At 40.7% G+C, this 15,275-nt stretch overlaps 1 protein-coding gene across 1 annotated transcript in view; it reads right to left on the minus strand.

The window, feature by feature from the left end:
* Window positions 1-1,503: 1,503 nt before the first annotated feature.
* The window catches only part of DPT (dermatopontin), a 36,721-nt gene continuing 22,949 nt past the window's right edge, over window positions 1,504-15,275 (minus strand). Inside the window, exons 3-4 of the mRNA XM_027564737.1 lie at window positions 7,796-7,903; window positions 1,504-2,630 (exon numbers count right to left, since the gene is read on the minus strand). Of these exons, the coding sequence (XP_027420538.1) occupies window positions 2,564-2,630; window positions 7,796-7,903 (175 nt within the window). The 3' untranslated portion in view covers window positions 1,504-2,563. The remainder of the gene's footprint in view (window positions 2,631-7,795; window positions 7,904-15,275) is intronic.

Genomic DNA, 15,275 nt, shown 5'->3' on the forward strand with positions numbered 1-15,275 from the left:
CTTGGTTTCTTCTAATTGAGGTTGACCAAAAAAAAAAAAAAGTATAAATTCAGATTTGGACCAAGCTGATGATGACTTTCCTGTTATTGTCCTCGGCCTATATGCAAAAATAGCTTTTCTCTTAGTTCTTCTCTCTATTTATTCTATTTGGCACAGACATACATTGGATTGCTGTATTACTTTTTTTCCGTGACTCGTGCTGTCTGGCAGTCTCCTGGACTGCTGCTCCCAGTTGTACCTCTCCAACCCGAGCCTCCGGCGTCCTGGTGCCCTACTCCCCCACCTCCTCCCCAGCCTTTGGTTTCCTTCATGGCTGCTAAGTCAGCCAGTCTGCGTTGCTTGTCTCTCTTCCAGCTGTGCTCCACACACCCGGCTAAGTCCATTTCCTGGCTGCCATCCTGACCCAAAGCTGCAATTGCTAAAATATTAATGGTGCCGTTTGTGAGAAAAAAACACAGGGAAGCTTGGTATAAATGAAAATTGCCAGAGACGTGGAAACAGGGAAATGGAAGAAATAAAGCAGAAACATAATGTGAAAAAGGACCTCAGCGTTAAGTCAAAGGTGGACATCCTTAGCTCTGCCTTTCTCTTCCTAATACTGAGGTCTCACTGGGAAATGCCAGCTTCACTGGCTGAGATTCACTGTCTTGACCACCTGGATGGGTTGCCTAACAAGGTAGGTGATCCCTGTGGATTTGCCTGCCTGCCTGGGTCTCCTGAGAGAGAAGAGAAGGGAAGCACAGCACAGATTTGAAAAGAAAAGGCAAACTGTGTGGATAAAGAAAGTAGAGGCTCCCTGTGGTCAAAAATCATGTGACACATTGGCATGAGGAGGTCTGTAGGATGCTGAGGACAAATCAGCTAGATTCAAAGGCAAAGAAATGTGATTCCACCCTTTATCCAATCCTTAATGAAAGCACTTAGCACTTTATGCTTTATTTATTGGATTTCTCATACTCTGTCATTATCATTATTGGATTCCTGGTGCCCTGCATGGTGCTTGGCACAAATCACAATGAGAAGCTATATTTTCTGAATAATCAGAAAGGGGAAGAGTAGAGAGCAAAGTCGGAGAAGGCGATGGCACCCCACTCCAGTACTCTTGCCTGGAAAATCCCATGGATGGAGGAGCCTGGTGGGCTGCAGTCCATGGGGTCGCTAAGAGTCGGACACGACTGAGCGACTTCACTTTCACTTTTCACTTTCATGCATTGGAGAAGGAAATGGCAACCCACTCCAGTGTTCTTGCCTGGAGAACCCCAAGGATGGGGAAGCCTGGTGGGCTGCCATCTATGGGGTCGGACACGACTGAAGCGACTTAGCAGCAGCAGCAGCAGAGAGCAAAATGGAGAAGCAAATGGCAACTCACCCCAGTATTCTTGCCTGGAGAATCCCATGGACAGAGGAGCATGGAGGGCTACAATCCGTAGGATCGCAAAGAGTCAGACATGATTGAAGTGGCTTCGCACAGAGAGAGAAAAATGACCCTTAACATTTGCAACATAGTGAATGTTAATATTTTTATTCTTTTTATGATGAAGAGAGTACAAAGGGCTGGGGATGGGGACATCACAGGAGGAGGAATGATAGTGCCATCTCTGCAAAAGACACCCCTAAACTACACATTGAAAAGAAGTAGATCCCCCAGGGCAGCCTTTTCCATCCAGAAAATGGAAACCAGTCAACATGAGTTTGCCAGTAGCTCGCACAACTACAGGGCCTTTGCCAGTTTTTCCAGGTGCTGGCAAGTCAAACTCCTTTTTCAGTTTTCCTCCAGGTTCCTAACTTGAGTCCCATTCTCTGACCTCTCTCATCCTCCTTGTTTTTGTCTTACTTGAGACTGATTCTCACAGGTTTCTCTGGTTCCTGTGCTCATTTTCATTACTGGGCATGTAACAATCTTCTTCCAGTTTAGGAAATTCTTCCAATCCTCAGTCTTTCAGGCCCAAACAATTTCACCTCCCCATTTCACCTCCCAGTCTCCTCCCTCCTGGAGCACAGAGCTCTGCACTTGAACTTCTAGGCAAGCTTGGCTTATGCGGAGTGGGAGAGTGGAAGCAGGTCGCCCTAAGGCAGAAGGTCTGTTCTCTGTGAAGATCCTAGGTTTCCTTCAAACAGACAGAGCTCCAGAGAGCATTCCTGGTCCCCTTCTTCAATTTCTGCCCCTTCATTCCACTGCTAAACCTCCTCACAGGTACTGCTCAGCACTAGGCAACTCACTGGGTAGTAAAAGCAACAGCAAGGCTGAGACAGGTGCTCAAGCAACTAGGCTTGTTTTCAGGCTGTGCCTGTGCACACAGAATATATGGTGTGCAACACAGCCATCGTCACTCATACAAAAGGGTTTCTATGGAACATGTTGAAAGTGAGAAATTAGGGATTTTATTATAAGCGTGATACTAGTCAGAAGGCCCAGAAAACTGGCATTCCAGCTACCAACCAGCTTGAGCAGAAGAAAAGAGAGCAACAGAAACCACTTAGGAGTCCCTGCTGATGTTAACGTCTGTGGAGTCCTCAGGCCTCCTGGACCTCTTCCCTTCACTCAGATTGGTAGGTTGCAGATCTAAACATTTGCAAATTCACAGTCATAGTCAGTCATCCGGCACATTATGAATTTCCACTGGCGATCCCTGTAGGGAGAGAGTCAGAGAGCTAATGTCAGTGAGAAAAGACACCTTGGGAAGAATAAAGCAATGAGCAATCTTTGGAGAATTTAGGAACGTAAGGGACAGCTAATCTCACTTTCCTCTCAGGAAACATCTCTAAGAAGTCTCTAGAAAACCTATTGGTAATTGTCTATGAGGTCAGGACTCCTGGACCCCTCCTCCCAGTTCAAGGTGCATCTTGGACGGGACTAACTAGGTTGCCAGTGTGTTTAGGTCCTGTTTATCACCAGTGATCAGCTGATCACTGGTCCATCTCAAAAGCACCTTCTTGGACATACAGGTTAACAGCTTGGGATAAAAGCATTTATTTAACATTTTCTTCATTTCATTGTTGAGAATCATCTCTTACATTGGCTATCCATCGCTCATTCTTTCTTTTTCTGAGAACGTACAATGTGCTGGGCTCTGTGCTGTACCCTCTTCAGAAAACACTATCACAGGGAAATGGACAGAGAGAAAACAACTCTAAAAGCCTTAACATGAAAAGGAAAGTCCCTGTTATTTTTGCATGACAGAAACTGAATTGCATGTTTGTTTAGATGGTCAGGCATAGGTATGAGAAAACAGAATTGTTTAGTTTTGAAAAATATAGTGTGGATGCCTTTCAAGGAACATTCTTTGCTAAGGACTAGCCCAAGTCCTTTGTTCACCTATTTAACAAAAATATATTGAAAGCCTACTCTGCATAGTACTCTTCTGGTCTGATACTATTTAACAACGATAGCAGCGATGGTAATGACAACTGTAACCACTATTCGCTGAGTCCTCCAACATGTCCAGCATTGTACTAGATGCTTTACATATTTTCTCATTTAATCCTCACAATATGTCATTGTTTAGGTGGAGAAGTGGACTCAGAGAAACATGAACTTTATTAACATAATTAGATGACAATTGCAAGTTCCAAGTTTGTTGGACTCAAATCTTGCTCTTTATCTGATACCACAATGACTCCGTAACTTGACACCCATACCCCCATTGAGAACACGGCTGTCATATCTTTTGCAAAGTCTTGATGAAGGGCAAAAAAAGTCATTCCGTATATGGCCACGCAAATGCTTCTCAAGCACAGTGGGGTCATTTAACCTTAGAATATTCTTCTTCCTCTTCAGTCTGAAAGGCTTCTTCCCAGATTTTTCTTAGACACCAACACTGATAAGATCGTTATCAAGCTGCAAATCTGGAAGGTGGGACTGACCACTCTCAAGTTCTGGGAGGTAACTTGCCAACAGCTATGGAACAGGCTGCTCACACAGTAAGGCAGGCTTTGTAATTTGAGTCTGCTGCTCGAGGTTGTTTAGAGTAATGGGCATAGGCTGCCCAAGTATAAAAAGTTATCAAGAGCCTGGGTAACCAGTTATTTATTAGTATTTATTCCTGCAGTTGTTAACAGAGAACATGGCTTGTTTCAGATGGAGGTTAGGAAATCGGTGGCATGTGAGTTTATGAAATAAATTTCATTACTGTAGACAAGTCTGATTTATCTCTATGCCAACAGACATAGCTAAATAAGACCTTGAGCCAGGCATTCACGCTGCTCTTTCAAAAGGCTTTAATTGATGCTAAGCAAAATTTAGACTTGGTTGTAAAAGAACCAAGTTATAAGAATCAGGCTTAGTCTCTGATTTCCCTCCTGGATGGTGGTTCTCAAGAAGGGGCAGTTTTGCTTCTCAGAGTTTTTTATTGTTGTTGTCGTCACAACTCTGGGGGAGGGGAGGTCACTATTGTCATCTAGTGTGGAGGGGTCCGGCTGCTGCTGAACATCTGGAATGCATGGGAAAGGCTCCTGCAACAAAGAGCTATCTGTGCCCCAGCTGGGCAACTCCATTCCAGGAGAAAACCACTATGATCTGCCTGTGGAGGAAAAGCTCTTGCCCAATGAGTCCTACACTGAAAATATTTCTTGAAGGTGATGACCTCAGCATCTTTCAGCAGAGCGGGAGAAATCCAAGTTGTGGATCTTCACACCACTGATTGTTAGTGACCGTGGCAAAATTGCATGGGTATATTAATTGTAAACAAATGCATGATATAATAGCTCAGTTTTCCAAGATTTTAGGTTAAACTACATAACTGAAAATGTCCAAGTCAATAGCCACTGGACATTTTAGCTGTCAAAATATATTTATTTTGAGGAAATTTTGGATGGTGTACTCTCTTTACTGTATTCCTTCCTGTCTCCTTAAACAGAAAATGCCGAACTAATTTTCTCATTGAGTTGGAAACGTCATTAGGAACATTGAGCACCCTTCTATACTGTTGTCCAGAGTTGCCCTTCAGGGCTTTGAGTTCTTAGGTTTTTCCTTTTCTTTTTCTTAAATATAGTTTTATGTGTGTCACATCATTCAGCTGTTTTATTTTAACTGGTGAGAAGTAATATCTTCCCTATTCATTAAAATTTTTTTTTAATTGAAGGATAATTGCTTTACATAATTTTGTTGTTTTCTGTCAAATATCAACATGAATCAGCCATAGGAATACATATGTCCCCTCCCTCTTGAACCTCCCTCCCATCTCCCTCCCCATCCCACCCCTCTAGATTGTTACAGAGCCCCTGTTTGAGTTTCCTGAGTCATACAGCAAATTCCCATTGGCTATCTATTTTACATATGGTAATGTATGTCTCCATGGTACTCACTCCACACATCTCACCCTCTCCCTCCATAAGTCTATTCTCTATGTCTGTTTCTCCATTGCTACCCTGCAAATAAATTCATCAGTACCATTTTTCTAGATTGCATACACATGCATTAGTATATGATATTTATCTTTCTTACTTCACTCTCTGTAATAGGCTCTAGGTTCATCCACCTCATTAGAACTGATTCAAATGTGTTCCTTTTTTACAGCTGAATAATATTCCTTTGTGTATATGTACCACAGCTTCTTTATCCATCCATCTGTCAATGGACATCTAGGTTGCTTCCATGTTCTAGCTATTGTAAATAATGCTGCTAAGAACAGTGGGATACATGTGTTTTTTTCAATTTTGGTTTCCTCAGGGCATATGCCTAGGAGTGGGATTGCTGGATCATATGATGATTTTATTCCTAGCTTTTTAAAGATTCTCCAGACCATCTTCCATAGTGGCTGTATCAATTTACATTCCCACCAACAGTGTAAGAGGGTTCCCTTTTCTCCACACCCTCTCCAGAATTTATTGCTTGTAGATTTTTTGATGATGGCCATTCTGCCTGGTGTGAGTTTATAGCTCACTGTAGTTTATTTTTTAATTTGCCTGCTAAACCATTCCAGGCTGCAAAAAGATGGACAGTTTTCTCTCATGTCTCATGTTCCTTCTTGCCACTAAACTAGACACTAAAAAAGATATAGCGAGCTCCTCAGGCCTTGAGGAAACATTGACTAATATCAATATTAGTTCATTCCAATCAAGTCAACCAGAACCATGCTTTCAAAATGTGGGTTGAGAAAATAATAACTAAGCTAGATAAAAAGGTATGTAAAATGCAAACAATTAATGTGTGAGAACTGAGGGGGTTTTCTATGAATAAATGTAAGGGTTTTTGTTCATTGAGCCTGAAACCTGTATTGCATCTTTTCAGATTTCGTTCATGTTTGTTTTTTCTGTTTAATTTTTTTTTAATTAAAGGTCATATTAAATAAGTTAACTCCAATTAGGTATGATATCATTGCACTTAAAAACATAAATATACACCAAAATGTCCCAACCAAATTTGTCATTCTATTATTTAATGAATTAATGAGTTAGGTTTTGTTCATTTGCTAAACAGTTATTGGTAACTTTTCAGGAATTCATTTGCTGTGCAAAGTGATGATCACCTAACTATAAGTAGGTCAAATCAACCTTCTAACACCTGAATTTATTCATATCTCTTTCTTTATTAGCAGGGAGAAGAATTTTTATTTTCCTCTTATTGTTTTGCTTTGATGTATTTGTGATAAAATTGGAAACTGATTATGAGAGAAAGGGGTTTTAAAAAATTAGTACTGTTTTTCTCTGAAGTTCTCCATTTTTTAAAAAATTTTATTTTATTTTTAAACTTTACAATATTGTATTAGTTTTGCCAAATATCGAAATGAATCCGCCACAGGTATAACTGTGTTCCCCATCCTGAACCCTCCTCCCTCCTCCCTCCCCATACCCTCCCTCTGGGTCATCCCAGTGCACCAGCCCCAAGCATCCAGTATCGTGCATCGAACCTGGACTGGCGACTTGTTTCATACATGATATTATACATGTTTCAATGTCATTCTCCCAAATCTCTCCACCCTCTCCCTCTCCCACAGAGTCCATAAGACTAATCTATACATCAGTGTCTCTTTTGCTGTCTCATACACAGGGTTATTGTTACCATCTTTCTAAATTCCATATATATGCGTTAGTATACTGTATTGGTGTTTTTCTTTCTGGCTTACTTCACTCTGTATAATAGGTTCCAGTTTCATCCATCTCATTAGAACTGATTCAAATGTATTCTTTTTAATGGCTGAGTAATACTCCATTGTGTATATGTACCACAGCTTTCTTATCCATTCATCTGCTGATGGGCATCTAGGTTGCTTCCATGTCCTGGCTATTATAAACAGTGCTGCGATGAACATTGGGGTACACGTGTCTCTTTCCCTTCTGGTTTCCTCAGTGTGTATGCCCAGCAGTGGGATTGCTGGATCATTGTTTCTAAATATAGTTGGTGAGTTTTGTGTGTTTCTCATCTCCAGTCCCCTCTCTTCTCTTTTCTCTCCCTTCCCACAACCCAAAGTGAGGATCATATAGAGAAGTGGTATTGGAGAGGGTTCATTTTGACACTGGGCACTCTTTTAATCATTTTTGTCCTCTCTAACATGTTTGGCAGGAAAAAAAGTGCTTTTTAAGACTGAGTGAAGGGAAGAGCATAAACCATCATGGAATACCAACTTGGCATCTCCTGCTCTGAGCAATCTGGAACCCATCCTCATCTCCAAGGGTGAGCTGCTCCATGAAGTAGGTTCAATTCACATTGTTTTCCATTGTCATGTCAATCTTTTAGTTAACCTAGACCAAGTAGGAAACTAAAATAGGGAAAACCCCAGATCAAAAATCCTGCAGATATGACCCTTGCAGAGAGCTGGTTCTGACCACTCCAACCTTGCCCATGGGGAAGGCTCACCTTTCCACTGCAGAGAAAGTGGTTGTTGCCCCTCGCATATAATAATCATAATTGTAGGAAATCATGTCCATCTCCTCACCATAGTGGCCTGGATATTCTGTTGTCAGCCTATGTGGGAAGAACAAAAGGTTAGAGGGAAAAGATAAAACTATACTGCTGGGAGCAAACAGAAAACATGTTATAAAGGAGAGATACAGTTTCAACATTATGGGAGACCCAAATCAGAGCTGGATGACCTCTGCTAAACCATTCCAGGCTGCAAAAAGATGGACAGTTTTCTCTCACGTCTCATGTTCCTCCTTGCCACTAAACTAGACACTAAAAAAGATACAGCGAGCTCCTCAGGCCTTGAGGAAACATTGACTAATATCAGTATTAGTTCATTCCAATCCAGTTAACCAGAACCATGCTTTCAAAATACAGGTTGTAACTTACTAGTAGATCATGAAATCAGTTTAATTGGTTAGGACCAGCTGAGCTTTAAAAAAGAAGAAGAGATTGAATAGAAAATATCAGAGACTGCATTGTACATACTAAAGTTATTGTGTATGTAGATAAAAACTTTGTTTCAAATATATATGTGTGCATGTATTTATATGTTATTTGTATGGTCTGATAATTTAATATGCACTTTTTTAACTGTATTTGAAAAATATTAAAATAAAATATAGGCTGTATAAAAATAGTTTTTACCTAGTCTGCCAGTGTTTATTTGGCACCTAAAACAGTTCCTGGTACATAGTAAGTATTTTTTGAATAAATAAATAGCCTTGAGAGAGTCATTTAATCTGTTTCCTGGTCTATAGAAGAATGAAAGTTACCTTACACGTTTGTCATTTGGATTAGCACAAATAAGTATGACACGTGGTAGGAGTTGAATTGTTAGGAGAAATTTTGTGTCTTCTTCCTCCTTCACATTTCCTTCTTTCTCCTCCAAGATTAAGCCAAGCCCTGGCCCCTCCCTGGGTAGGCTCGTTGTGGTCCACTAGAATAAATCTAGAATTTCCTGGCTCTTATAATGCTTCACCACTGGGGATCTTCAGGATCAAAATAGTCCTTTTGGTGTGATATGTGTTCCCCAAAGTCTTTATCTGCACCCCCAAACTGCTTGGGAAACAAATAGTGTCAGTAATTTAATCTGATTTGGGGTCACAGGTCATTGTATGTTGATGATATAAAGATCTCCCTACATGTAGACTTAATACTGCAAAGATTGTCATGAGATCTTAAAAGCCTGATTCATAAACTGGAAGGTCTCTTAGAAGATTCTCAAGCTTCGATGCAACAAGTTAACACAAGATAACCTGAGTTATTGAAGTTGAAGTTGTTCAGTCGTCTCCAACTATTTGAGACCCCATGGACTATAGCCTACCAGGTTTCTCTGTTCATGGGATTTTCCAGGCAAGGATACCAGAGTGGGTTGCCATTTCCTTCTCCAGAGGATCTTCCCAACCCAGGGATCGAACCCAGGTCTCCTGCATTGCAGGCAGACGCTTTACCCTCTGAGCCATCAGGGAAGCCCAAACTGGAACCTAAAATTTCACTCTCTTTGTTCATAACCATTTCTTTTCCCACATTATGCACTTGTTCTTGTTCTCTGATTCTTCTCTTCTCAAGACATAATTATGCTCTATCAGAACACCAAGCCCTATCTAGAGTGGGTTCCATGTGTTTCTGCTTAATATTTATGGAAGGAAACAGGCTAAGGCAGAACCCTATTTTGTGCTTCCAAGGAGACTCAGAACAAGGACTTTCTCTTCCTAATGAAAACATTAAATGACTCATAAATGGCCCTAATAAGTTTTCATTTGGATTCTGTTGGTTTGTGATCCCTGAGGATTCTAGCAAGTGCTAGATTCAAGTTTACCCAGAGGAGGGATTTGTTGATAATGAAAATTAGGATTAAAAGAGATGGAGTAGAATGCAGTTTTTCTTACATCAGGGAGCACAAAATATTTTCCAGAATTTTTAGAGCACTCTTTAGATACAATATATAAAAGTTGATTGCCAAACATTTTAAGATGTGCTGAGGCAGAAATCCACCTAAGGTAATAGTGTACAGTAGTCACTCAGTCATGTCTGACTCTTTGTGACCCCATAGACTATAGCCCACCAGACTCCTCTGTCCATGGAATTCTCCAGGCAAGGATACTGGAGTGGGTTGCGATTACCATCTCAGGGGATCTTTCTGATCCATGGGTTGAAACTGGGTCTCCTGTTTTATAGGCAGATTCTTTACCATCTGAGCCACCAGGAAAGCCCCAAGGCAACACTACATTAGGCTAAATCCAGTTCCCAAAACTATTGGAAATCATTATGCTAGACTGATATTTCTTTAAGTTTTTACTGATCTACTTTCAGATTATTTGGATAGTTAAATACATTTGGAATGAAATGGGAAAGAGAGGCTTGCATTTTTTTAAAAAATGACATTTTAAGCTTCAAAGGGGGACAAAAGTTATCCATTGCTTTTTTCAACTACCAGTTCCTATGGCTTCATTTTTGGTAGTGGCCAGACCAAAAGTCTCCTGTTCAACTGACAGTTTGTCTATGAGGTTTCTCTGTGGGGGATTGCTGTTCAGTAAATTTCTAGAATACCCTCAGGAATGTGTCATACATGCTTATTTGTGTATTTCCATCTTGGTCCCAGCCAGTTTTTTGTTCTTACTTGATATTGGGGATTTTCATGTTGCTTTGTTTTTGTTATAAAATCATGAGGTCAAGTGTAGATTATTTTACAGAATCTTTGATTAAGAGGGTAAGGCAAGAGTTTGGGTTTTGGTAAAAATTACTTCTACTTTATGAAAGTAAAAATACAGAGGAAGAAAGAGCCCCAATCAATAAGCCTCCCAAACACCATTCATAGAGGGAACTGCTGTTTCAATACAGTCAGGATTCTGAATTTTAGAACAAGATAAATGTGCCTCCATTTAGTTTCTGAGGATGTCATGCACACACAAAATATTCCAATAAGAGAAAGCCCTAGTAATAACTCCTCAGAAGGAAAAAATAGAATTTAAACGTTCAGAACAAGACACGGGGACAAGGACATAGGAACTTGTCAGGAAATTAAAAGAGACTACAAGGAAGCACAAGATAAGGGTTTCATAAACTATGGTGATGGGCTTCCTGAGGGCAGAAGGGGAGGAGTTCAGTGTGGTTCCAGATTCCTTGTGGATTACCAGGTCACGGCAGGCAGTTTTATGGCAAAGTACACTTCATACTGAGCACTGCCATACATTTCCAGACCAATTAAAACAATCAAACAGGCCTTCCCTTGCAAGAAGAAGAGAAAGTTCTGTCAGTAACATTGCTGTTGTTCAGTCACTAAGTTGTGTCTGACTCTTTGTGACCCCATGGACTCCAGCATGCCTGGCTTCCCTGTCCTCCACTCTCTCCATGAGTTTGCTCAAAGTCAGTGATGCTATCTAACCATCTCATCCTCTGCTGCCTTCTCTTCCTTTTGCCTTCAATCTTTCCCAGCATCAGGGTCTTTTCCAATGACTTAGCTCTTCACATTAGGTGGCCCAAGTATTGGGGCTTCATCTTCAGCATCAGTCCTTCCAATGAATATTCAGGGTTGATTTCCCTTCAGATTGATTGGTTGATCTCCTTGCAGTCCAAGGGACTCTCAAGAGTCTTATCCAGGACCACAATTCAAAATATCAATTGTTCAGTGCTCAGTTTTCTTTATAGACCAACTCTGACAATCCATACATGACTACTGGAAAAAACAGCTTTGATTATATGGTCGTTTTTATGCAATTTACTGAAATGAGTCTACTACTGAAGCTCTTCTATCAGGATCCTTATATATCCCTTTACAAAGAGCTAATTGTCCCTCTGTGTGTGTTTCCCCTATCACTTTTGGATGAGTGGCTACTGGAGCATAATTTCTCACTGTAAACTACTTTTAATGCCATCTATAGGCAGGAGTATGGCATCACCGACTTGTTGGACATGAGTTTGAGCAAGTTTTGGGAGTTGGTGACCGACAAGGAAGCCTGGTATGCTGCAGTCCATGGGGTCACCAAGAGTTGGGCACGACTGAGTGACTGAACTGAACTGTAGGCAAGGGGACAGGACCAGAAGGTTGTTTCAAAACTAAGTGAGAACTTGATAACATAGAACCACGTGTACAATTTCTTGAATTAGATAAGTTTGAAGAAGATGGAAAGAAATTAAATAATGTCTTAGGTATGAATTGAAGAAGGCCCTTGCAAATGGAGGTGATTTTTAAAACAGATACAGGATTTTCTCATCTAAGATTATTAAAGCTCTGAAATTATCAATGGATTCAGCTAGAATCAATAAATGATTGCTGTCCAGTACGTAACCACAAATTGAGCCACAGCTGACAGATGGCATTCTCCTTTTCTATGAGAACATGACATGTCACAGACCTTACTCAGATATATATCATCACATTCATTTTAAAAAGGAGAGTAGAGATAGAATTTAAAAAGGACAATTTACTTATTGTTGGAGGTTTGCTTGAGAATTTATGCAATTTTTAATAGTTAAAGGAAAGGGTTTTGACTCTTTCTCAACAGAAAGTGACTCAGTATAGATTTTATCAAACTTCACCTTTATTATTGATTTGTTTTGTTTAGTTGCTAAGTCATGTCTGATTCTTTTGCAATCCCATAGACTATAGTCCACCAGGTTCTGTTGATGGGATTTCCCAGACAAGAATACTGGAATGAGTTGCCATTTCCCTCTCTAGAGTATATTCCCAACCCAGGGATTGTACCCTCATGTCCTGTATTGCAGGCAGATTCTTTACCACTGAGACATTCAGGAAGCCATTTATTATTGATTACTGAGACTTGAACACAAGGTCAGGCCTTGTAGCACCAGCATCTATTTGTTACATGTCTGACCTGTCAGCAAGTAGGACAACTGGATTCTTTGGGGGTCATCCCAGAGGCTCCACTTTTAGGCTGTGTACTTCACTGGTGTGCACGAGAACAAATGGGGCCATGCCCTATGGCCCAGCATCAGTTAGTATCACATCCTCAACCATATCCCACTTTGTGGGATGCCAGAGAAGCACACACCACAGATGTCCTACCCTAAAAACTGGGAGAAAACCCAGCATTTACAAGTTAACAAACTAGAAGGGGTTACCTGAGGAAGCCATACATCAGCTTTTTTCAAAACAAGAGTAAACAGTATTTCCCATCCCATTCTTTAGCGCTCAGCCCATCCTCAAACAACATTTTAGAGAAGCTTCTTCTGGTCAATCCAGCCTCTAATTCTGTCTTACTTCTATTTTCTATGCTTCCTAGAATTCCCTGATGACTCAGATGATAAAGAGTCTGCCTGCAAAGCAGAAGACCCAGGTTCCAATCCCAGGGTCAAGAAGATACCCTGGAGAAGGAAATGGAAACCCACTCCAATATTCTTGCCTGGAGAATTCCATGGACAGAGGAGCTTGGTGGGCTACAATCCATGGGGTCACAAAGAGTCAAACATGACTGAGGACCTAACATGTCACTCTTCTGCTTCTCAATTAACACCTTGTTTAAAATACTCTGTTCTAATGTTCTGGGCCTTGCAGGTGGCTCAGTGGTAAACAATCTGCCTGTGATGCAGGAGACATAGGTTTTACCCCTTGGTCAGGAGTGATCTCCTGAACAAGAAAATGGCAATCCACTCCAGTATTTTACCTGGGAAATCCCATAGACAGAGGAGCCTCCCAGACTATAGTTCATGGGTTCACAAAACTTAGCGACTAAACAACATTAGCGACTAAACAACATTCTAAAGTCCTATTACTTGTCAGCACCACATATTTAGCTTTTGATCAAAAGACAGAATACTGTATAGCATCTTGTTTCACAATGGTGATCAGTACAGTGAGCTCCTTGAGGGGTCATTAGTATATGACAAGCATATACACTTTTATAATCTAGTTCAGCTGTGGATGTGGAGAAATTCAACATTTATAGACTTGGGATATGTTGAGATTGGCCTACATTCCACATCCAGTCAAAAAGAGGACACCCCTTTCTGACAGGCAAATCACTGAAAAGTGTCTTAAATAAACAGAATCTGCTTGTGGTCAATCCTCTTGATTAATAAATGCTTTGCCAGGTAAGCTACAAAGAATGAGAAAATTTTAGGTAAGACTAATTTGCCTGTGGCCTGGCATCCCCAGTAGGTGCTATATCAGAACCTATTTGAATTATTTTTGCAAAAATGAAAAAAGTAAAACCCAATTGCAGTTATGCATAAAGGAAAGCAACCTTGGAGTCAACTGACTTCTGCAGAGCTGGGGGAAGAGTTCAAGTGGGACTAAATGACTCTGGAGTCACCAAAGTGCCCTTCTCTGCAGAGAGGCCCTGAACTCCAGGGGTCAGAGAAAGAATTCAATACGGTCATGTCTGTCCTCTTGTGGCATTTTGGAGCACTATATATCAAAGTGTTCAAATATGTATCACAAAAGGGGGAACACAGTTCTAGATATATCTGTCATTTTAAATTAGAATAGGAAAGTCCCTAACTATTTTCCAAATCACTCTCTTGGAAATGAATTTCCAGCTCACCATTGCAAGCCCAGGGCTGGTCAGTAAGCACATTTGTTTTGACTCATGTTAATTTTCACCGGCCACACTGCATCATGGTTGCCCAATCCCGCAGTTGGTGGGGACAACTCCACCTGCAGTGTCTCCCTTCCAGCTAAAATAACCACTTTCTTCTTTGTTTTCACTGTGAGATGCCCACTGTATTGTTACCTAATACTCCAATTTTCCAGGTCTTATTTTCTCATCGAGATTCAGAGGACTCAGTACTATGCAAAGCATGTGGGATCTGGAGGCAGATAGACCTGTTGGAATTGAGTTCAGAACTTTGAACAAGTCACAACTTCTGCACCCTGGTTCTATCATCTGGGCCATAGATTATGATTTCTGTGCATCAGAAGTAAATGAACTAATGGGGTAGATTAATAAATAAAATAAAATTTATCATCATCATTAGGAACTGAATCAAAGTTTATGAACTTTACTTATATCCATTCATATTCAGTCTGATTAAGTGAATTAATGAATAGAGGAATGAATGATTATTTCTAGAATACAATAAAAGAGAGTGAATAAGAAAGTATAGAGCCACAAATTTGGAATTGCAAGGTTTACTTTGTTCTAAGCAGCAAGTGGGACCTGATCTTATGTTACCCAATACTTACTAGACAACCAGCCACATCTCTGAAGTTTCTACTCTTGAAGGTCGAACATAGGAAGGGAGGAAGCACTGACATGAAGGCAGCAAATACATTTCTAAATTAGAAATATGGCACAATGATTACGACAGCCACGCCACCCCAACTGATGACAGATATGATTGATTTTGCTGAAGCTCAAAGGGCCCATCAGCCCCTAAAATGAGTGCTTCATGCTTCATGCAGTGCCAGGCGATGGTTGATCGAAGCCCCAGAAGCAGCTAAACTCAATGCAGGCTGCTTAAAAATGTAACA

The sequence above is a fragment of the Bos indicus x Bos taurus genome, chromosome 16 (genome assembly GCF_003369695.1).
Source record: "Bos indicus x Bos taurus breed Angus x Brahman F1 hybrid chromosome 16, Bos_hybrid_MaternalHap_v2.0, whole genome shotgun sequence".
Taxonomy (NCBI): Eukaryota; Metazoa; Chordata; class Mammalia; order Artiodactyla; family Bovidae; genus Bos; species Bos indicus x Bos taurus.